This window comes from Pectinophora gossypiella, chromosome 12 (assembly GCF_024362695.1).
Source record: "Pectinophora gossypiella chromosome 12, ilPecGoss1.1, whole genome shotgun sequence".
Lineage (NCBI taxonomy): Eukaryota > Metazoa > Arthropoda > Insecta > Lepidoptera > Gelechiidae > Pectinophora > Pectinophora gossypiella.
The window spans coordinates 6,258,887-6,283,972 of NC_065415.1; the positions used below are offsets into that span (position 1 = coordinate 6,258,887).

Below are 25,086 nucleotides of genomic sequence, written 5' to 3' on the forward strand. Positions count from 1 at the left end.
TTGCTACCTTAGCAATAAGGCCGCCTGTTGTACTACCAATTTAATTATAATACTATATTTTTTTATGTGATTTAAGTGCAATAAAGAGTTTTTGTATTTGTATTTTAAAAGATGTCAAACTTAAATAAAATTAATTGAGATTGTCGGAAAACTGCCTAATATAATTATACCCGTCTAGTATAGATTATGAACGTAACTTTCTCTAACAATAAAACGCCGGAACAAGTCTATAGTGCTTTAAGTGCCCTATACATGCTTATACTGAAGCGTAAATTTAAGGGCGACACACGTATCGTAAAAATGCGTACAGGAATGTTTACCCTGTGAATAGTTAACTTGGGACTGGTCGGGGAAGACAAACAAGAAGTGTGAACGCCGCGCAACGACATCTAGCGACTAAACGAGTAACTTATTGGGATAAATATTTATATTTGTGTAACCTACATAGTAATTGACTTATTTTACATTGTTTTCCACTAATAAAATAAGTTTTGTCAAGTCTTTTGTCAAAAGGTTAACGTCGTGTCTTATAGGGAAGTCAAGGAATTGGCCTTTGATAGACTGTAATGGAAAATGCTGCACCGACAAGAGCGTGGCTCTTAAATTGATGATGATAAAGTCTTTTGTACGCATATGGTCAAAGTTCAGAATAGTATGAATAGTCCCCGCTTACTGAACTTTTCATTTTATAACTATTATAATATGATATGCGTAAAGTATTTGATAAAAGTTACCTAGAAGTCTAGAAGCAGGACTGTAATCCTATTTCTATTGTATAATCAGACACTCATCATCATTTCACTAGTATTATCCCGTTTTTCACAGGGTCCACAACAAATTTCTGGTTAGGTACCAGAAATTTTGACAGGTTTTATACAGAAGCGACTGCCTGTCTGACCTTCCAACCCGCAAAGGGAAAACCAGCCCAATACCAGGTTAGGTATTTTCCTTCACCGCTGAGCACGTGATAATCATTTATGATCCAAACATCATCATCATCAATAGCCGTATGACGCCCACTGCTGGGCATAGGCCTCCCCCAATGATCCAAACATGAATTCGAAAACAAATTCGACAATCATTGATTTTTGCCCGTGCTGGATTAGAACCTGGGACCTCAAAGTGAGAGGCAAGCGTTTTACCAATTGGGCTACACGGCTCAATCAGACCCTATCAGTTTAAAATACGAAAGCCAAGAGTTCTTTTACCTCGATTTTGTTTTAGGTACTTACTACGCACTATAGAAGCGCTTATTCCGGTTAAGTAGTTAATGGTGAATCAATATAATACTTCACGTCAAAAAAGTAGCGTAAATATTGTACATGTGCAAAAGTAGTTATTATTTTAATCATAATTCGGTTTATAGCCGTCCTTCAAATAAAAACAATTTGCTCTGTTTAGTTATTTAATTATTCCACTCAAGCAGGTTATAACTATAAAATAAAGGATATTGTAAAATAAGTATATCAGTGAATAAAAGTATTCTATTTATAATAAGTTGGTGTTGTTTTTATTATTATTATTTACATTATTTATATCCGAATACTTTATTATTTTTTTTTAATATAAAATAGACACACACTAGGAGCTACCTAGAGCGCTACGCTACGCTATGTGAATCAAATACTTAGCTTAAATATTCTTCTTTTTATTTATGCGAATGAAAACTATACAAGAAACAGGCTATTTAAAAATGAATTAAAATTATTTCCTTAAATTATTATTGTCATTGTGTTTATAGGTCACCGGTTATCTTCCTACGTTCAAACAAGTTTAAGTACAAAAAATCTTTACACATGCCACCAACGAGCTGCTGATTATGTAAATATTGTCATGCACACAATAGAAATCATGTCGAACATATCCTGATTGATGGAGGAGCCTAACCCTGATGCTATCAGCTAAAGGATTTTATTGATAAACAGTAATAACTTAGTATTGAAAGGGACTTGTTTGACTAACTTGAGTATTACGATAATGCCTTTTGAAATATTATGACGTGAGGACGCAAAAAAAATATCGACTCTCGCTCGGATTTTAATCAAATATTTGACATTTTGTATAATTATCCTACTGTGTCAAATTAATGAAAAGTTATCATCATTACAAACAGATAATAATACTTTTGAGATGATTTATGGAAACAGTAAAATTTAAAAAAAAAATTATAAAAACAGGTTTCAGTACTTATAAGCCTCTAATAATGACATCACTATGGTAATGAACGTCGCAACACTCTGGCTTACGTACTTTGATAGATTTACTTCATGCTGCGCATTGAGGCTATTGTAAAATATAAGCCGTTCTGTTTAATTTTTTATAAATTTAAATTCAGTCTAATATGTTTTACTTATAATACTATCACCTTATTCCTAAAATATAATAAAATAATAAATATTTGGCGGTATCTGGTACTGAACGTTGACCAAACTGTTATAAATAGCTATTATTTTGTCAATGGGAGATAGCTGGTACTTATAGCATAATATGTTATACCAGCAGTGCTTTATATCTTTTGATTCTGTCACTATCATAAGTGTACCCATAGTTGTTAAGTTAATTGGTCTAATAAATGTATTTTTTTAGTAATTATAGACTATAGAACTCACTTGGTCCTTCTCAATGAACCCGATGAAGGCGGTGCGCTCGATCTCGACCGGTTGCCCGGCGCGGTCGTACAGAGCCACTACGAAGTGGAAGAAGTTGCTCTTGCGCAGGTTGCTGGGCGGCTGCTTCTCGAAGTGCGCGCGGCCCACGCCCACGCTGCTATTTGGGTGGAAACAACACGACGGTCAATATGACGAATACATAGAATAGAATAGAAAAAGTTTATTATAAAAGGACGCCACACACAAAAAAAAGACAACAACATCACATCAAATTTCCACTAAAACAATTACAAAAAAGAAAGACGGATGTTTTTCGAAATGACCATAAGGTGGTGGTGGACGTCCTGAGATAAAAGAGCCTCACTCAGCACAAGTCGCGGCGTGAACCACGACGCTGATATTATGTGGACCCTGTTAGGTGACGCACGATATACCTACATAGTAAGTATAGCTAATGTTATTCACTTATTGATGTAAGCAAGTAAGTCGTAACATGAGCTATGTAAAGGGTCTTTGGCGGGTCAATAATAACCTTAATGATGAGTTTGGTAATCTACCTCACAACCCACACGATAAGAAGAAATTCCCTAAAATAAACGTTAACGCTCAGCGGTAAAAAAGAAACGTTTATTGCGGACAATTTAACCAGTGGGTAGGTAATTTCACCAAGTTTCAACTTACGGCATTGTCAACTACAACACTGACAAACGTCAGCGCCTAGAAGAATAGCAACATAAAAAATAAATTGTTTTTAATAATAATAATCGGCTCTAGAAATAAGCTTCCTCTAGAGTTCGAGATTGCGAGATTTTATGACAATATTTAAAAATCGTAAAGTAGAAAAAAAAAAACAAAAATATATTTCCGCTTGGCCCCCAAAGCTGTGATAATCGCATTTGATTTCAAACTAATAGACCGCAAAATCAACAAATGTCCCCAACTGCAGATTGACTTCTCAAAGCAAAAAGTATCGTAACGGAACCATCTGGGGCCATAAATTAAAATTTCTTTCGGCAAGCCCCTTATTTGTGTCCCCATTTGTCAATAGTCACTGCCATTCTGCCACCGAGCCATTATATTAGCATATTCCTTTAAAACCGCAAGATGATGAAAGAAAGCAGAAAACAATATACTTCATAATCCTTTTAAATTGATTTACAACAGGACCCGTTAATTCTGCTTTGAAAAAAAAAATGTTTGCGAATTTATTGTTTACTTTTTTGCGTCAACCCTTGCGCATTGTGTGGTGAGAATGACTGGCAAAAGTTAAAGGAATGTGTCAGGAATGTTTTTCTTAATGTACTTATTACAATATTATTGTTAATCTTAAGAAATTTAATCTAGAAAAAAATAGAAAAAAGAAATTAAAAGCTTTTTTTGTGGTCGAACGCTAACATAATAGGTATGTTTAATTCAAAAATAAAGTAATTTAAAAATAAAACATTTAAAACGTAGGTAAACAAATGCCGTTATATTAATTAGGGATTTTGGGATGTCTTTATGATAAAATACGTATATATAAACTGAATAATACATAACATATATCCCTTCCCTTGTCAACCGCTGTAAAAACAGGTGGGTTGTATAGATGGTATAAATAATCCTTAAAATTATAATATTAATCACAAAATTCCAAAATATCAATACCACAAATGAAGTGACGACACACAAATGGCACCACACACCCAGCTATCGATAATCGACATACGAGTTATGAAAACAAACAAAAACAACAATATCATTTACTACCCAGTAGTTCCTAAAGTAAAGGTGTAAAGTATAATTTAGCATGATAGTGAGCATGTGGGTGGTAATACGATAGAGAATTTCAAATGTACGCTGTTCATCAAATCTTCGGACGCATTTCTCATTGTTGCTACCAATGTGTGGCATTCGTGTAGTGATGACCAATATTTTAGAGTCGATAATTTATCAATTTCATATTGTATAAGTTGGTTTTATGTATAATTCATTATATCAACAATGTTACTAATAACGCCTATTTGTTTAAGAAAGATGGTAAAAAAACGGGTGTGAACTGGTCAGAGGAGAGGTGGCAGAATGTCAGAAGATGTGATGATATGTGATACCTCTGCTTAAAATCCTATTGTATAAAAATTTGAATTTAATTTTAAATACATAAATAACAAGCCACTACTTGTATGTCTACTAACAGGCTGAATAACTACAGAGATTGTAATAATTTTGTGTAACATCCTTTTGTATTCACAAATAAAGATTTTGATTTCACTTGATTTGATTTGATGTGTGCGCGGTTGTTTACATTATTGAAAGACTTAAAAAATAATACTTAAATGGGTCTTTAAATATTTCTTTAATATATCTTTAGTTACTAATTTATACAATGTTTTAGTTGGTAAACTGGTAATTCGTTGAATTCACCATAAATATCTACTAAGACCTCTACAAGAATTCCTGACACCTCACCACCTCGATATCGAGAAGGAACTTATATTGCGCCCCAGCATAACGCGTGCGTGCCGTATTACGCTATGGTGGCCCATTCATCTCCGCTGCAGAATTTGCGTAAACAAATTGGTTTTGCGATTGCCATTTTATACTCCCGCGTGCGACACTCCATTGTTTTATTTATTGGAGCAGTTTTCGACAGAGCCCACGTTTAAGCACTGCTTTTTTACTAACAGATCGCTGGTTCTTTGTCATTCTTCAGCATTTTTGCTACTGAGTTTTACCTACCCAGTTATTGAAAGATAGGTAAGTATAGGTAAGTTTACATTCTTCTCCTGTTTTTGTGGGTTGTGAGGTGGATTATCAACCTCAGCAATCTTGGTGTCAGGGTTATTATCGGAATCTACATTGCCACACTTGGTTAGGTTTATCAAACCACAGGAAGTATTTATATGTCTTTCGAGATTTGATTTTCACTTGTTTTGCTAAAACCAGCCTTAGTTGATAGACAGCAAACAGCCAAACGAATATTTATTTATTCCTATTATCAATAAACTATAGAAAACTCAACAAATAATTCAGCTCCAGACAACAAACACTTCAATACTCCGATACCGACCCCGCCGGCGTGGTCGACGATTACCCCCATTCAGCGCTTATTGCTATCGATCCACTAGAGTCGATTAATTCTTTCAAATATTTTCCTCTCAGACGGCGCCCTGAGCCGAGGTTCGCGTCCAACTGGGCACCCTCAGGCCTGTTGTCTTACATTTTATACCGAGTGAGAGACCTCAGCGCTCCCTATTTGTCCGGCCAAGTATTTAATGCCATGACAAATAGGGAGTGCTGATACAATAAGTCACGTCAAAAAAAAAACAATAATAAAAAAATCCAACTAAAGAAATACACCACTAAAAAAACTATTTAAAAAATGACACCACATTAACAGATGGAAACTCAAAAACCACACGAAATGATCATAATCATAAGTACAATGAAAATAATGAACTTATGCAATGGAAACATTTGGTACAGTACACCGCAATATGATGTATTGATGCGAGTTGGAATTAGTGCATATTGTTTGAAGTACGCCCTTGCGACATCTGGCGCGTTTTAGGTGATGTGGTCTTTCTTGTTTATTCTGGCAGTGAAGCTGTTTGGATATCTGTGCTTAATTTTAGTCAAGAGTACTTTTTTATTTATTTAACAATTTATCGACTAACCGGCAGAGGATTGTAGTTGAGTACAGTTTGTGTGGTTGAGTATACCAACAGGGTGTTATTGTATATTTTCTCCAAATAAAACACTAGACAACGATGTCTTTTCTTCTAAAAAAGAAAAGAAATAAAATAAAATATTATTGAATTAAGTTCGGCTAGAATACAACATATTTTATAATATTTGAATGGCACCCAGAATGGGACAATTAATAGTACTTATAATAAAATATTGTAATAGATTTTTTTAACGGCCTCATTGGTCCTGTGGTTGAGCGTTGGACTCACGATCCGGAGGTCCCGGGTTCGAATCCCGGTGGGGACATATCATAAAAATCACTTTGTGATCCCTAGTTTGGTTAGGACATTACAGGCTGATCACCTGTCAGAAAGTAAGATGATCTGTGCTTCAGAAGGCAAGTTAAGCCGTTGGTCCCGGTTACTACTTACTGAGTCATGTCAGGGGCCTTTGGCGGTTCAATAGTAACCCTGATACCAGGGTTGATGAGGTTGGTAATCCACCTCACAACCCACACGATAGAAGAAGATTTTTTCTAATTTAACAGATTCTGAATTCGTTATTACTTGTTCCTCTGTCTGCTTACGTAGTCTACATTACGTAGGTATATTATAAAATTATATTGACCAATGTATGCCCGTTTATCCATATTAATTACAAACTCAAACCCTTCAATAATATAATATGTGGCGTCAATTACACTAATTGTGTAAAATCATCAGGGTTACAAGACAAATGTAGACAGATAGCCGGCCGACGGCGATGACAGTGTCATTTGTAACCCGCCTCTAAATCATTACCCGCCCCCTCATAGCGATTAGACCAACTTTTTAATAAATTAAATTTTGGCGCTGGTAATGACGCTTTAAGTCATGCTGTGTGTCTAATCAACGTTTTTTTGAAATTGATCGGAAATATTTATTATCACAGAATAATCGATCATTATATTACATCACATCTAGATGAATTCTGTGCCTATATAGGATTTTCTTATATCGTATTGTTTTAGCTTACGATAGCTAATTTAAATTGAAAAAATATTTGTAATAATTATTAAGTTCCTTTGTGAACCCAACAAGGTTACTTCCACGTTATTAAATGTTTCGGTCGGTTTAATTTGAGACCTTAAAAGATTAGTTTCCAGAAATAATATCATTAACTTATTTATTTGTAAAAAAATCACTATTATTCTTCAGGTACTACCCAAAATACATCATTGCTAGGTGTAAATTTTACATGGTCGTTCATTACCAGCGCAGTCAGAGGCGAAACTGTGGCGCGCCGCACCCCATACAGTATGATTTATCACGCCCTTTGCGTTTATGAATACACACTTGTTACCACGGGTACCCGGCTTCATTATCGGCCGTGCAGAATTTGCTCGCCCCTGATTGGACGCCTATCGGATCGTAATGACTTCATTGTGTGTATCGACAGCAATGACGGCTTGACTTTTTAAAATAAATTCAAAAAAGGAACGTCATTTTGCGGCACAGGTGACTAGTGGCAGAATGTCTATTGTTATTCTGCTGTTTTTAAAAATAAGTAAGTATCCATATTCAAAAATTACTTACGTCCACTAACATGGATGAAAATCATGGTGAAGTAAGCTCTTTGAAACAAGAATTATTTAAATGCACTTTTCATTTTACAATATATCATCATATCCAGCTTACGACATCGTATCAACAGTGGCTGCAAGTTGTCTTTGATTACTTGTGGCTCTGCCCACCCCATTAGGGATAACGGGCGTGAGTTTATGTATGTATGTATGTATTTTACAATATAGAAAACCGTAATGCCTGTTTTAAATCTGATTTGGTATATGATATGGCACAGTGGGGTCCCCTCTTTAATCCTATACAGTTATTTAATGTAACACCAAATAGACATTTGCTCTACTTTGTTCATTTTGTGTGTTTAATACAACTTAATGCAATTTGTGGGGGTAATAAGTTTAGTTCGCTGCTCATTTGGTACTTTTACTCTTCCATATTAAATTTATTATTGGAATTGTAAATAAAGGGCTGTATGGCCGTTTATTTGTATTATAAGTATTTATTTTTCTATACTGTATTTCTTATGACTGTATTGGAGAGAAACGAGAAATACAGTAATAAAAAATGCTATAAACAAACGCAAAACAGGTTTCTTCTTTAGCTTGTTATTTTCACAACCTACTTACTTAAAAACAACTCCTTTTTTTGACGTGACTTATAGTAGATTTGCCGCAAATGTCATTAACCACTTGGCCGGACAAATAAACAACTCTTGATTTCGTCCATTTCTAATGTCTTTGAGCCTCAGGCCCTCATGGCTTTGTGTAGAGTCCGCAAAAAAATAATGAACCAATACTCACTTGGTATTGTCAACTAGCGAGCTGGGCGTCATCCAGGCTCTTGTCAAAGGTTCTTCTTTGAGTGAGGTGACGGGCCCCCGAGGCTGTGTGTGGAGCCCGCCCGCCGCCTCCTGGTGGTGCAGCCCAAACATCAGGCCACCTGACAGAAGATAAAAAAAAACTATATACATCTATCCATACCTATATTTTTATTTAATTAAAAAAAATACTAGACAAGACTTTATTTTTTTACTTTACTTTTTAAGAAAATTTATTGAACAGTTTATAAAAAATAATTACGAAAGTAGAATGGTATAAAAATCAAATCATTCAGGATGTTCGGAGACCTAACAAAAAGCGAGAATTTTTATTCCTTTTACAAAAAAATAAAACGGTTTAAAACAAAACTTAGCTAAAAAATGTTAATTAAAATCCTTAATCTATAGACTAGCATAACTTATAGGTAGACTATATTTTTTGCCTTAGCTCAAAAAGTCCTATTTTACTAAGACACTCTGGTAGCGCCACCAAAGGGAAATTATTTGGGATTCGGTTGCGGGTCACAAATTGGTTACACAACCAGGTGAGGAACCTTTTAAACAACTGTGTGTACTTTTATCCTAGTAAGAGAGAGGCTCTTAGATGCAAAAATACTGTTTTTTTTTTGGAAACTAAGTACATTAAGTATAAATAACTTAATATACAAAGCTAGAAAGGCTTTGGCCTTTGGAGTGATCTATTCATTTTTTTTTAATTTTAGTATGAAAGTACCTACTTAGAAAATCAAATTCCTGCTACTAAATACGGTCTATATATAAAAATACACATCAATTATGAACAAATAAAAAAAATATTTGAGCAGAGAATAAAATGTATCATGTCTATTTTTAAAACGTTTTTTTCGGAATAGGACGACAATCCATTTACCGTATTTCTATAATATTATTTAGCAATAGAAAATTATATATTTTCAGATTTAAGCTAATATTATAATAATATTAAACATTTCGTCAATTGCAAAAAAGACCGTAAGTAAATTTCCAAAACTCTACATCATTTTATTTTTGCCAATATACAAGATAATATTTATAGATAATATTATATATATACAAAGAACACTATTTGAAACAAAACTTATTTAATCCTTTTATGAAAAACATCGAAACAACTCGCAAGTTTATATTTCTTAAAATTATCATACGAATAGGGAACCTACCTATTAGGAATAACAAAAAAAAATAATGAGCAGTATATTTTGGACTGACTGAAAAAATATTTTGGTAAAACATTGTGAAAGGGAATATCAGACCAGCCGACCAGTAAAATTATTATCAATGCGGCTATAACTGCGTTCTGCAAAATTAGTGGAAACGTAAAAGTTTTTGAACGTACCTGAAGACCTCGGCGCTCCCGATGGATATAGCTTGCGTCCCCATCCCACGGGGTCTAGCTCGAGCGGCGGCCACGGCGAGCCCGAATAGCCGCCCGCCGCCGCGTTTAGCTCGTCCGACCGAATCGCGACTTACGAACGCACCTCCACTCAGCGCCCGAGAGCGCACGAACCGACACGGAATATCGCGACGACCCCCGAAAAACGAGTTCTAAATTCAAAGTTCGTCAGCACTTTATTATTCGTTACGAAATTCAGAATTCAAAAAGACGAACATAACATAAAACAAGAAAATCGTAAAGAATTTAATAGCCGCACTGAATACGAAACAAAATTCGACACAATATCTGAAAACCGAAATAGTAAGTTCGACGGAGCTATGTATAAAGCTATCCGGTAGGCGGCTCTGGTTTATCGTATGTGCGTACTGGGATCGGGTCCCGGTTGTGCGGGTGATCCCGCTGTGGATTTGCGGAGCACTAACAAGCGTCGCGGGAGCGCGCCGCGGAGTGCTCGGGCTTCGCGGCGCGGCGTCCGTCCCGGCGGACTGGGGGAGGCGCCCTGGGGACACGCCCTCGCCTCCAGAGCGGGACGGAACGACGCACGCAGGTGGCGCCACTTTCAACCTCTTCCACAGCCATTTTCTTTTTTAAATCTTTCGATTTGAATTCCAAAGTATTTGAATTTATTTATTTTTATTTATTTTTGTGTATTGACGTGTGTGTTTTAGCCGGCGCTGGGAATGGTAATGGTGGGTCTGTGAGGGTTGAGTGCGGTGGTTCGGCGAGTGCCCACGGGAGTTCTGCGCCAGTAAGGGACGGCGCGAAATGAGACAACATCTCCCGGGCCTGGCCTGCCCTGGGACGGCCCACGGCGCAAGGATTACTTATTAAACCAGCGATTGACGATGATGAAATTTCACTGGGAATTGACTTCAACTACTCACGAGATGGTTTTGTCGCTTCATTAATTATGTGAGATGTTCAAAGTTAGAACCAAGTATTAAACGGTAGAACGGAGTTCGAATTAGAACATTCGTAGTAGTATTTAACCACGCCGAAAAGTGCAGGGATTTAAGGAAAATATCTATGTATTTTGACTATTTAAACATTTTAAACAGCACTTTAAAATAACGATTTCATTTATTTCGGAGGAAGAGTGAATAGGTACTTACAAAAATCATGAAAAAGTAAAAGGTCCAAGACTGAATTTAAACTTCAAATAATTATTTACATGACGATTTAAAAGGTTTACCTATATTTACCTGCATTGGGAACTTGATTATGACTGGACTTATCTTCGAAAGTTGGATTATATTAACCAATCAATCACAAGAGTCATAAAATTAAGTAGGCACCTACATTGCGTATTATCATATTATGTATAGTTTGTCGACTATTTATTTTTTATCATCGTACGATATTTTTTATACAAAATGTTTTTTTTTTTTATTAATAATTAAGTAAGTTAAACTAGTAATTAACAATAATAATACCAGTCTCAAAAAACTTAAACGTCCTACATAAATTATTTTGCTGGGTACCTCTTTTCTCGATTCGAGTGGATTCAAAATACTCCCGTTGGTGCAGGAAAGTTCGTTTTCTAAATTGACCTGAGAGGGAATCGAACTAGGGACCACTGGTTTAGTGGTCCAGATGTCTGATTTTTTTTGCTTCGATCTACTAGTGAAGATGGTAAGTCGGAATATGATCGTACACGTTTACTGTGATGATGTTATCTCTTAGAGGCACGTCATCATGGCAGGCAGGCGCGTTATTCTATTCTAAAAGTTACATTTTAAATGAATGTCTTATGATAGTACGGCGCCGCGCGCCTAGAACAATGATGATTTCTATCTTCAAAATAAATTAAGAAAAAAAAATCTACTACAAAGCGAAAAGTGTACTACTTTTTAATGAATTGAAATCATTCGTGTTTATGAACTACCTACATACCTTACCTACTTTAGTTACCGTATTGGGGGGTAATTGTACTTCTGTACAATCAAAGAGCAAAAGTGCAGTCACCGAACCCAGCCAATTATTTGTAAACAGTGGTGAAATTATGGACCATTGGTTGTCATAATTTTATAAATAGGTGTTTTTGGTCTATTACAAAAACGACATGTAACCAGGAGGTCTTAAGTGCAAGCAGTTAATTTATTACTTTGCAAGAAACTGATTGGACTTTGCATATTCATCGCAAGGTAAACCTCACTTAGCTATTAGTATCTATGGTCAGTCAATAGCCATTTCAAAGGCATATGGCGGATCAATAATGACCCAATGCACACCAGGGTTGATACAGTCGGTTCTTGACCTTGCAACCTAAACTAAAGAAGTAGGTTGGCAATTTACCAAAGAAATGACTTGAAAGTGAAGTACGTAAGAAGTAAGTAAGTTAACGCGTGTGTATGTGGTAGGTTTATTTTTAAGGTAAGGTAAGGTAAGTATGAAATCAAGATTTATACTAACGATTCTCCCTAATCCTGACAATGAAACATTTTTAAATTCTCCTGTTTTAGAAGAATTTAAAGGTAAGAACCTAACCTGAAGATTTGACAGGTGCGGTTTTTACAGAAGCAACTGCCTGTCTGACCTTCCAACTAAAATATAACATTATAATAGCCTCAACATCCGCAGGCGAAGTTTCGACAGTGTAGACATAGGCATCAGTAGAAAATGACTAATTCGAGAGTTATTTCAACAACAAAGTTTGGCCCTCTGGGTTTCGGAGTGCTCTGGGAGTCCTTGGAGGACCGCCCTCTGGCCACGCCCACCGCAAGCCACGCCTCACCGGCGCCTAGAGACTTGCCGTATGAAATATTGTTAGTAAACTTAAGATGTTCTAGAAATATTAGTTAGGTAGGTAGGTACCCAGATAGCTTTTAAAGACTTTTAAGTAAAAATACAAGTTACAAAAATACCTTTTATTAAAATTGTTTATTTAAGTTTACAGTGAAAAAAGATCCTGAGAATATAAAATAGGCTAATACTTATTGTATTTTATTATTATTATATTTATTCAAATAACTTCAATTAACAAGTAAGCAGCTTATACACTTTTTATACACGTCCCACTGCTAGGCACAGGCCTCCCTTCAATCAACCGGAGGGGGTAAGGAGCAAAGGTAGTCCACCACACTGCTCCATTACGGATTAGTAGAACATAAATACAACATGACATAAATTAGAACAATTACTGCGTCGTTACGATACAGGCCAGTAATTTTCGAATTCTGCTTATAAAAGTGAAGCAAAACATCGTGCGGAAACCTAGATATCCGAGAAATCGCGTTTCAGTGAGTTACTTATGTAACCTAAACTGTATTGGACTAGTTTTCAATTCGTGGGTTGAAAACTGAAACGGGCAGTCGCTTCTGTAAAAACCGGACCTGTCATATCTTCAGGTTAGGTAAGCGGCCCTCGTGAAAACGGGATAACGCTAGAGAGATGCCGACTTGCGCGGTACTGTAATAGTAATTGTCAAACCGATCGATCGCATAACCCACCAACCTGTTTATTATTCACCGGCCAGACGACAGACTGACCATTGCAGTCCATTTCCCCAAAGACATACTCCAGTAAAGCAGCACAGCACAATAGTAACCTAATTGTAATGCCTGCATACATATCCATTGTTCTACTTAAGGACATTCAGGAAATTAAGTTAGCATGCTGAACGGGTGATGGAAATTACTGCATTTGATAGATATACCTATAATCATAAATATTATTGAATATAACGTCTATCGCGTGTCTTACGTCGTACTATAACGGCCTCCGTGGTCCAGTGGTTTGAGCGTTGGGCTCACGATCCGGAGGTCCCGGGTTCAAATCCCGGTGGGGACACATCACGAAAATCACTTTGTGATCCCTAGTTTGGTTATAGGACATTACAGGCTGATCACCTGATTGTCCGAAAGTAAGATGATCCGTGCTTCGGAAGGCACGTTAAGCCATTGGTCCCGTTTACTACTTACTGACGTAAGTGAGTAGTCGTTACGTGAACCATGTCAGGGGCCGTTGGCGGCTCAATAGTAACCCTGACACCAGGGCTGATGGGGTTGGTAATCCACCTCACAACCCACACGATAGAAGAAGATCGTATTATCATGAGTTCGAATCTCGACTCAGGCTCCAAACCACAAAATTCGATTTTATGAGTTTGAATTCATGTATGGATCATCGGTAATTAATATTTGGTGGTTTCTATAATTTGTACCCGGTTAATGACAATAGCTCGCGCCATATTATGGGACTTAAACATAGCTAGCGTAGAATGGATAGGTGTGTATACTTACATCTCTACGTGATGCTACATTTCAATATAGATAAGTTTTATTACAATGTTAATGTTTATGTTTTTTTTTTTCACTACAATGCGCGGCGCGATTTTAATCTCTCGAGAGCTGTCAAACGTAAAAAACCTAGTGCTGCGATATGACTATTAGTGATGTGTTTCCTGGTCGATCGATTTCGCACCATTTAAATGTACGTAGATACCAGGCATGTACCCCACACGTCGTGCAATGTGTGTACCTTCATATTCATAGCGAGGCATATGCTACGCATAGTAAAGCGTGTGGCGTACTTATGGCGTGTTTTTGACATATTTTTTTTTGCATAAATTACCTTGGACAATTTACTTGGCTGGATGTCCATTTAACCGGAGGGACAAAAACAAAGCTAGAATATTTAAAAAGTACCTAAATAACCGTACGATTTTCCGGAAACATCGTTTCGGATTACCCGACACCTCGTTTCCTCCTTCATTTTAATTCGAAACCTAAAGTCAGTTTTAAATTACGCTTTTTGCTGCCCTTATAACACCCTTGGCGACCGTCCGGGCTCTAACACGGTATAAATGTACCGGAACAGTTCATCAGCTTATTTATCATAGCTTCTCACACACATCGACAATACACTATAACTTAATGATATGATATTTAAGATAAATTATACCTTTATTGCGTGGTAACAGGAACATTTTTATAAACAATTAAATAAACTGGCGCCTATTTTCCACTAGGGTAAGTATAGTCTCATTGTGAAATTCTACCTACTTTGATCTTGACATATTTTTCTCGCTCCCTCCATATTCATCAATAGTTTCCTACACGCGATTATACACTTCCATATTCGCTAAACTGCAAACGATTACGAAAAGCAACAGTATATACGAATAAAATGGGATTAATACGTGAATCACATGGGTACATTGTATTGCATTACACTGTCGTTTAACACAATCGTTTGAATCTTGGCTAAGGCCTTATGTATTTACACGTACCTAACACACTGCTTGTATATCGCTACCATGGCTTAGGGTATCTGGGTACTTTTTCTGACATTGCCAAGAAACATCGGAGTACCTTAAGCTGCCCTCCAGGGGGCACTTTCAGACCCTTAACGTTTACGACTACCCGATTGCTTTTCTATGAAGGGACAGAACTGTCCGCGACAAAAACAGACAGATGTGTCCTAAGGATGTCGGTGAGAAATTGATCAGATTGGCAATTGGTAGGTACTGTGTAAAATTTTATGTACTTAGCAGTCGAGTGGATTAGTTTTGTTTTTTTTTGAGGAAGTTCGCACTTCTTAAGTGCGTGTCAAGTGTCCACGTGAAGCATTTTCGGAAATGTTGCGGACTTTTATAGAGATATACAAACAAAAAATCTCGGAAACTAATTCAGTGGTCAGTTTATAAACAAAACCGCATGCTGTGCTGACAGTTGTTGCAAACATTTTGACACAAAAGATATAAATGTAAAAGGATTTCGGGACGTCTTATACAAATCATTGGAAATATTTTCAAACGATAACCGCCTGTCACTCAAATACTGTTAGGTTATGTTAAGAATAGCGTAGTAAGTGAGTAAGTATGGGACACCGCTCTTCAAAGGTGAGATGTATTTATTTTTATTTTTTTGTTGAATAGTGTAGTCTACATTGAAATTGGTCTTTATAACCTTAGATGCCGATTGGTGGTTATTGGTGGTGGCTGGGCCCGCGTGGTGGTTTAAGGCCCGATCTCCCTTTCCATCCATAGGGAAGGCCCGTGCCCCAGCAGTGGGGACGTTAATGGGCTGGTGATGATGATGTACCTTAGATATACGATTACTACTACTTAGGCCTCATCCATCTTTTCAGATGTCAAGGAGGCACTTACGATTACGATTATGTATCACATTAAACCTATTAGATGGAGACTTGTAATAAGCCTTTAGTTATTGTCTATTAATCATGTTACATATATTTAAAAAAAAAAACATTAAAAATAAAATAAAACATTACGTAAGTACATAAATACTTTGTGATAAAAAGGAGATAAAAGTTCTAACACAAATTACTAAATAGTTACTAAATGTACCTAATGTCATTCAATGAGGGGCCTTCCAGGCTACGTTCACCAAAAAAAAATAGATGGCGTTGTACAGCTTTAACGTGATAATTACGTATAAGTATTCTCATTACTCGGGTACATAATGATTCCAAAATACGATGTAATGGCAAAAGCATGTATAATAAAAATAAAATTGTTGCTTGACATTTCGATCGCATTATTTAAGAATTACGATGTTACCTACATTTGAAAGAAAGAAACATTTATTACTTCCGGACACCACAGACACAGACAGACAGGTACATTACATTTAACACAGGACAGAAACCACACGGAAATCAATAAGTACATAGACAAAAAAAATATACCAAAACAAAAAGAAAAACAAACCAAAATCATAAAAACAATAATAATAAATCTAAGTATTCTAAATGTAACGCACTGACGGCCCGACCATCTGCGGTGGAGTCCGGAATAAAAGGACCTCGCTCAGCATAAGTCGCGGCATTTCTACTCTTTATTTTGATCGGAATAATAAGGATGGAAGATTTATATCTTAGGCACAATTATTTGTGCCTGGGTGAGATAAAAGGGTCATCATTTATACCTAAAAATAAAGATAAAAGATGCATATATTATGTATGTTGTCCATAAAATTAGAAGGTTAAACGGAGAAAAATAATATGTCATCTACATTGTGTTTGAGGACCGTAGCCAAGAAAGTCCCTCAATAATTAATTAATTAATTAATAGACTGGAATGGAAAATGCTACACCGACAAGAGCGTGGCTCTTAAATTGATGATGATGAATAATGAAAGTCTGTACATGTCCTGTGTTTTTGTGCAATAAAGAATTATTGACTGATTGATGAAAGGGCACATTTCATAAGCACCTACATTAAAAAGCCACGCCCGTATCCCTAACAACCCGCGGTCGTCACCATATTCGTCCTAAGATAGATATTTCATCCCTGCACGAATTCAAATCAGTCCAACAATATCATAAATAAACTATGTAAGTATGTATATTTCTATCGTGTAGGTTACGAAGTGGATTACCAGCCCCATCAACCCTGGTGTCAAGGTTATTATGGAGCCTTTTTTTTTTTGACGTGACTTATTGTAGATTTGCCGCAGATGGCATTAACTACTAGTAAGTAGTAAACGGGACCAACGGCTTAATGTGTCTTCTGAAGCAAGAATCATGTTATTTTCGGTCAATCAGGTGATTAGGCTAAGAAAGTGATGTTTATAATATATCCCCACCGGGATTCGAACCCGTGACGTCCAGTTCGTGACTCCAGCGCTCAACTACTGGAAGACGGAGACCGTTAAAAATCATATTGAAATGGCACAAAATGAAACAAATCCCAACGAATGCAGTAGCCTAATTTAATATAAACGTCAAAAAGAAAACAACCTTTTTTGTGAAAAACATTTTACAAAAAAGGCGTTCTATTTTCAAACATTTTCGGCCATAATTGCTAATCTTTTCGTGTACTTACTTGTCTTGTTGTATTTTTTAGGCAGACAGTATGACGTGATATAGCTCGTCATAATGGGCTTAGCTTTTACCTTCATTATTCGACCCTGCCGCTCTTGGCAAAGAATAAAATATATATAAGTACTTACTTACGAATTTTCGTAGGGTTATTTCGTTAAGGGTTTTATGTTGTAAGAAAGAAGGCAAGTGAAACAAGTGAAGTGAAGTGAAGTGAAGTTATATTACAATGTTAAGCATAAACAAGTTCATTGTTTTCTTTTCTCTTGTTAGTTTCTTGACGAATGCACTTACTTCGGACCTTTTGTCCTATTTTATTTGTAATTACCCACGTCCAATGTTTTTAATTTACTTTCCAAGGAAATTAAGTAGTTTTTGTAAAAGATTTACGTACAGGTTTAATGATTTTTGTATATATGAAAAATAATAGTAACTAAATACATTAGTCAGTAATTCACTTAATTTTCAATAATAAAACATACGTCCATGGAATTTTGGAGATACCAATTTAATGTTAACACTTACGTCATCAACGGCTAGCAATGGCGGCTTGTCATAGGATTGAGCAAACCTGGTGTTCTTATACTATACAAACACAAATATACTTTCATCATCATCATCACCAATTTAAGAGCCACGCTCTTGTCGGTGCAACATTCTCCATGCTACTTTTTTAGGGAAAAATAGGGCAGTGGTTTCCCTCTTGCCTTCCGCCCCGTAGTACTCTGTCTGACGCAAGTGGGATGGCGCCCAGAGTAGTCTATTACAAAGCCATACTAGGACTCCTGTCCTCCGCCTCTGAATAGTGCTGACAGTTACTGCTGCCCTCTGTCAGGTTCCAGGTTCCAGTCCCTGTGACTTGCCCCTTCCGTCCTGCATTGCCGTACCGATGGCTCCCATCTTTGCCTCTGCAACTGTTGAGATCTTCACCCGTATCCCTGGGCAAGGGTTCTACGTTATACCCCGTATTTCTGGGTCAAATATACTTTATTGCACCAAAATAAAAAGAAATAATTACAAAAAGAGTCTTAACTAGGTACATGGCAAATGGCGGTCTTATCGCCAACCTGTGTGTGTGTGTGTGTGTGTTTGTGTTTAACCTTTATTACCCATCTTGTCTTCTACGTTACATTGTTTACTCTCTTCATTCACATTTTGGGGAGTTTTTACTTATTCAATATCTCCAATTTGCCGGTGCACAGCATAATGGAACCGAAAATATGCGGAAACCAACCAAATGGATTTGCGAGCGGATTATTTATTTATCGCCTCAGAGTTCAACTTCGGTGCAGTGAACTTGGCTCATCTTTTTGAAGTCATACGTGATATTTAAAGTTATGAGTACTTATAACTTACTGTAGCTAAAATAAGTTTAGAAGTATCGTTTGGAAACTTTTGTTACCACCGCTCCCCATTTGTTCGAAGTATCTAATTCCATCTAAGGCAAAATAATAAGTCAAGATTAATAAATTGTCTCAGTAACGTATAAATCGATCAAAGAAAAATGTTGAACACCTTTCGTATCGAGTAAAAAAAAGACGTTGGCGTCAGATCTGGCAACCCCGTTGCCTAGGTTTGTTGATTATACGGCGCATAGCAACAGGGGTGAATGGTGATATATTAGTGTTTATATTACAACTATTCTTGTGTTCTCCTTATTATATTAACATTGAATTAGTCATTTTTCTTTTCGCGCACTAACATCGTGGTCCCAAATAACGACCAACCGATTCTAAAACAAACAAAAAGACTTGTTCTAAAAATATAGTTATTTATGAAGCAGACCCTAAAAACACCGCGCCGTAACAAGGACTTTCAGAGACAAGTGCATCCAAATCCGCCATATGACTCCGGTGTCAGTGCTACCATTTATCATTTGAGATGTGACAACTGAATTTATTTATAAGTATAAAAAAAAGACAATGGTTCTAGTAGGGCTCGCACGAACCCTTGGACAACAGTTTCGTCCGTCCTTTTTTACAGAGAAGTTAGAATGTAGAGACCACTTAGCTTTATTTTTTGAGTTGAAGATTTAAATTCTTTTTTCAAAGAAATTTAGAGAAGAAATTTACACCTCTCGAATAATCTCGAGTGGAATTTCCTTGACCATTCCAGCAAACAAAGACAAGGACTCTGCTATGGGTTAGAAAAGGATAAAAAGAGAAAGGAAAAAAGTATTCTTATACTATACCTCAGGGTTGGCTGGAAGAGATCTCTCTTAGAGATAAGTCCTCCCTTGTAAACGTCTATTTCTTGTTGTAATTGTTAAGTGCAGTAAAGTATATGGAAAGAGAAAGGAGAATTTAACGGTAGCATTCGAAAACTTTCAATGTACAAGTGGTTGCAATGTATACGTAAAATTTTGAACAAAAATATGTAACATATCGGAACCTTAAAAATAACCCTTTTTTATCAAGCTGTAAATTCTACATTTCTACTATGAATAACTCCTGTGCTCCTAACATGCAAAGAACAGTAAGTACTATGTTGCTAAATGTTTCGGTTTGCTTCATCGGTAACGTGTTAATGTATAGATACCGGTGTCAGCGAGTGGTGAAATCGGAACGGCACCCAGAACGCTCTCGCGTCAGTCGTTTCTGATCTCTGTTATGAAAGTACTCTACAAAAACTTGTTCAAAAACCGAGGGTAGCTGATGCGTTTGCGCTGTTTAGGGTGCGATACAATACGATGATAGCAATTTGATATTCAGGCCACATTTTTAATAAGCTTTGTTGCTCGTGCCCTGCTGTAATGGGCCAATTGCGCCCACTGTTTAGGAGCAATTTTTTGTACCATTTATCACTGGCCGCTGTTTATGGTAATTTTTTCCAAGATATTTTTAGTAGTCGAATTATCTGAAGCGAGCGTTCATTTGTATTATGAAGCTTTTCTATTATCATATCTATAACATACAAGAAACAGGAAAATGTACCTTTTACTATTGTTATTGTTCTGTAGCGAGTAGGCGCCGCTACTTCAAAAGCATCAGTACTGGTTGGAGGCCCAGGAAATGGATTCTGGTAGAGCCTGGCTAGAGCCTCTAGCTGAACATCACCGATTGAGAAATTGGTCGGTGTGCTGCGGAACGGAAGGCGATTGGGGCAACCACCGTTCTACACGCCCTATCTATGGAGTATGAAGGCGATTACTCCACCGACAAGAGCGCAGCTCATAAATAAAGAGAGAGAGAGACTATTGTTATTCTATTATAAAATCATAATCGACATTTCATTGAAGTTTTAATCACTTCACACGAATAAATTTGAACTTATTTATGTATATTACTGGAGTTATAAATGTACCTAATAATAAACAAAAAAGTATAGATGATACATACATAAAGAACTTAAACTAACACATGCTAAGGTAAATAAAAAGATCTTCCTCCAGCGCACCGCACTGAGGTGAGCGCCCAAAATGCTTATAGTGATTCCCCTTTGCTATTGTTAGGTACCTACGTGATGATAACAGCTACTGAAACGAGTTCTATAATAGTCCTCTGTTATGTGGGAGACCACCGGTTCGAAGCCCTTACCGGACTTGCACCAATGAGCTATTAATTTATCTTAAGTATACTAATGAAGTGGTTACTGATGCTTATAGTACAGGAGTTAATTTTCCTATTTTAAGTGTCAGTAGCTATACCTTAAATATTGTATTAACCTAGCTAAACAATGTAGTGCTAAGTGCTTACTGTGTAATCAACTTTTATACACAATAAATTTTATCTTATCTTAATGTCTTAAATATATCATAATAAGTATAAAATGGCTGCCGATATTTTTTATCTGTGTCAATCTGCATACTAGCGAAGTGCTGAATTGATTTTAGCTCAAGTTATTTTATCAAAATGAACTGACTTTCTTGGGTTGTTTGAATATTTTGTATGATAATATTAAAATATATATTGTATATTTCTTTGTGGTTACACTAACTCACTTTGAAAGTCATTTTTTCAGCGCATTTCGGCTTATTAAGTACAGTACACTCACTTAAGTTATTCACGGAACTGACTCGTTTTCCTGACCTGAATGAAATGTCTCATCACTAATCGTCAAATTGACAGCTAGCCACAGATTAAAAAGAATTTATATGTCAACTTTTTTGTGTGAGATTTTGTTTGATTTTTGTTTACATGAAAAAATGTGTTTTTAATAATTATTTTACGTTAATTTCACATTGAGCTAAGAAATCATACATCTATTGAGTGCTACGGATGTTATTAGAAGAATACTTTGCGTAGTTTAGGTGTAATTCGAACATTCTTTGTAGTAACAGGTTTGTTTACCTTTTATGAAGATCATTTTTGAACGGACTTTTAAGTCAAAATATAAGATTTATTATTAACAAGTGCAGTTTTCTAGTAACGCAGTTGGCTCGACCGTGATAGACCTATCACGTCGCTCTAACAGAAAGCTCGGTGAGGTGTGCGTCGTTACTTAATCTTTCGATGGATGTACGCCTCGACTACCCCATTGAGATATAGTCGTGAGCTTATTTTATGTTCTGTTTATGTGTGAAAGACATTTAACGGCCTCCGTGGTCCAGTGGTTTGAGAGTTTGAGAGCTCACGATCCGGAGGTCCCGGGTTCCAATCCCGGTGGGGACACATCACGAACATCACACTTGTGATTCCTGGTTTGGCTATGGACATTACAGGCTGATCACTTAATTGTCCGAAAAGAAACATGATCCGTGCTTCGGAAGACACATTAAGCCGTTGGTCCCGGTTATTACTTACTAATGTAAGTTAGTAGTCGTTACATGAGCCATGTCAGGGGCCTTTGGCGGCTCAATAGTAACCCTGATACCAGGGCTGATGGGGTTGGTAATCCACCTCACAACCCACAAGACAGAAGAAGAAAGTTTGTAGTAGCAAAATAATACATTATATTTTCTTACATAAATCAGATTTATACCCATCCTATCCTATTCTAAGAGGGGTTCGCATATGCGCTACATTAAAACGTCATATAGTTTTTATTGGGGCACTTGTTGCTTTTAACAAAGTATTGTGACGCATCTGTTGACCTGTTTTTGTAGTGGCTTTTTGTGTTCTTTGACAGTGATGGTTTGCTCGATTTATTTATATAATACACTGCATAATTTTGTGTATGCGAAAGTTACAACTTAGTGTATACATACATGAAAAAATTTAATTAATAATTATTGAAGTAAGCTAGGATAAGGGCAGGAAAACCTAATAACCGTCTATAATAATAGTGTATACCGTCATTATACCTAAGTATAAGAAAGGTCCTTAAATAATTTATTTCGGTAGGCTCGTCTTCAAATAGTCAAAGATAGTCGCGTGGCTTGATAAATCTATACATATTGTTTTGCGCGGCTGTAATGACGCTGGAGGCATGACGTCCAAGTAGTTAATGCTATCTGCGGCAAATTTACAATAAGTCACGTCAAAAAAAAACACTCATGTCGTCCAGTGTGATGGAGTAGGTATGTCAGGACATGGTCTCATCCTTGAATTCTACAACATAAGCATAACAAACACAAACATAAATAGCCTAATATGTCCCACTGCTGCACACAGGCATCCCCACAATCAACCAGATGAGGCATTGAGCGTACCACGCTGTACCAGCGCGCCCTTAAGCCGTTGGTCCTGAGCTTTTACATGTCCGGGATAAAAAAGCAGCAAGTGTGGGTTATTCTGAATTTCATATTAAGTAAACCTACATATTATTATAATAAAATATATGTATATAAATCTTAAACAGATATTTACTGTCTGCTTACCAGGAAAACAATAGTAGTAAGACAAACAAAGTTGTTTCCAAGTAAATCCCAATAGAACCCAAGCAATACAACTTAGAAACAACTTGCTAAACTTAGCCAAGCGTCTTGTATCACTTAATTAGTATTTCGGTAGATGTGGCCCTAACTTGTTTAACTCACAAGACCTAATTAGTAACTTCTCGTTTGAGTCTACGGTCTGGATCTATAAATATTTACTTCTGTTATTTGGAACTAAAAAAGTCGGTTTTCAAAAACGAATAATAATATTTATATTCTATAGTATTTAACTTCGAATTAAACAGCTTCAACGTCCATTTCTTGTTTGTGATGTAACTAGTTGTTAAGTGCAATAAAGCTTTCATCTGTATGGGAATATAGAAACATTTACTTTTAGGTATTCCTAAAATCAAACTTATAATTATATTTATCTATTCTATAGTCTCTGCTTAGCCCGGTGAGAAATAGACGTGAGTTTATGTATGTATATAAAATGGTAACTTTTGTTTGTAATGTGCCAATTTTTCCTTCTCTTTTGGACAACGTCTTGTAAGCAGGACAGTGTCAGACCTTAAATTAATCATCTTTCAATAGCGAAATCCATATTTCCAACATTTCTTTGTTTTATGTAATAACAAAAGTGGTCCTTCGAACCGGATATAACCAGCGACCTATTAATATGGATTGTTGGTCTTTCTGCTTGAGCAATGCAATAGTAATTTGTTATTCTACGAGTGTTTTCACGGCTATTAGCCGTACAAATACCTCCACCAACCCGCAGTGGAGCAGCGTGGTGGAGTATGCTCCATACCCCCTCCAGTTGATTGAGGGGAGGCCTGTGCCCAGCAGTGGGACATATATAGGCAGTTTATGAGCATCTTTTAGTACTTGCCGCTATCAGCCAACTATCCAACAGCATCTCGAGATAACGCTGAGCTGAACAAGCTCGCATACTGGGCACCCTAAAGTCTGCATTTATCGGGCCAAGTCGTAAATCCCATTCGTGGCATATAAAAAACGGCACAAAATGGTCAAAAGCCAGTCAATTGAGACAATTTTTCAAAACATCATCAATATCATCATCTCCCTAGATTATTCCGTTTTCACAAAGTCCGTGGACAAAAAACAACAAAACATATCTTAAGCTAAACCAGGGATGGACTTAGACTCTTACTACATACGCAATACCGAAGTCCACGAAGATGAAGTTGGCAGAAAACTAGTTAGTACGTAGTTTATTACCGTTTTTAATAATTAATTTAATACGGCTAAGTAAGGTTTAATATCCGGCTATACCCAGATTGGGAGACGGCAAACTCTAACTGAAACTACTTCCCAAGACAATACGTGACGTTGAATTTCAAGAGATAGTGCCTAAGTGCTGACACACCGAGAGTTTTGTAAGGTTTCAAGACAAAAAAAAAACGAAAAAAAAAAACGGTTTATTCTCAACACAAGACATACAATGTCTTTTACAT

The 25,086-nt window shown here is 36.6% G+C and overlaps 2 protein-coding genes across 6 annotated transcripts in view; one reads left to right on the plus strand and one right to left on the minus strand.

Moving 5' to 3' along the window:
• The window catches only part of LOC126371079 (transcription factor collier), a 69,871-nt gene extending 59,369 nt beyond the window's left edge, over window positions 1-10,502 (minus strand). For all 5 annotated transcript variants that reach the window (XM_050016273.1, XM_050016272.1, XM_050016271.1 and 2 more), the window contains exons 1-3: window positions 10,009-10,502; window positions 8,638-8,776; window positions 2,610-2,766 (exon numbers count right to left, since the gene is read on the minus strand). In XM_050016273.1, the coding sequence (XP_049872230.1) occupies window positions 2,610-2,766; window positions 8,638-8,768 (288 nt within the window). In that variant the 5' untranslated portion in view covers window positions 8,769-8,776; window positions 10,009-10,502. The remainder of the gene's footprint in view (window positions 1-2,609; window positions 2,767-8,637; window positions 8,777-10,008) is intronic.
• The window catches only part of LOC126371088 (uncharacterized), a 421,730-nt gene that overhangs the window by 34,232 nt on the left and 362,412 nt on the right, over window positions 1-25,086 (plus strand). The window lies entirely within an intron of this gene.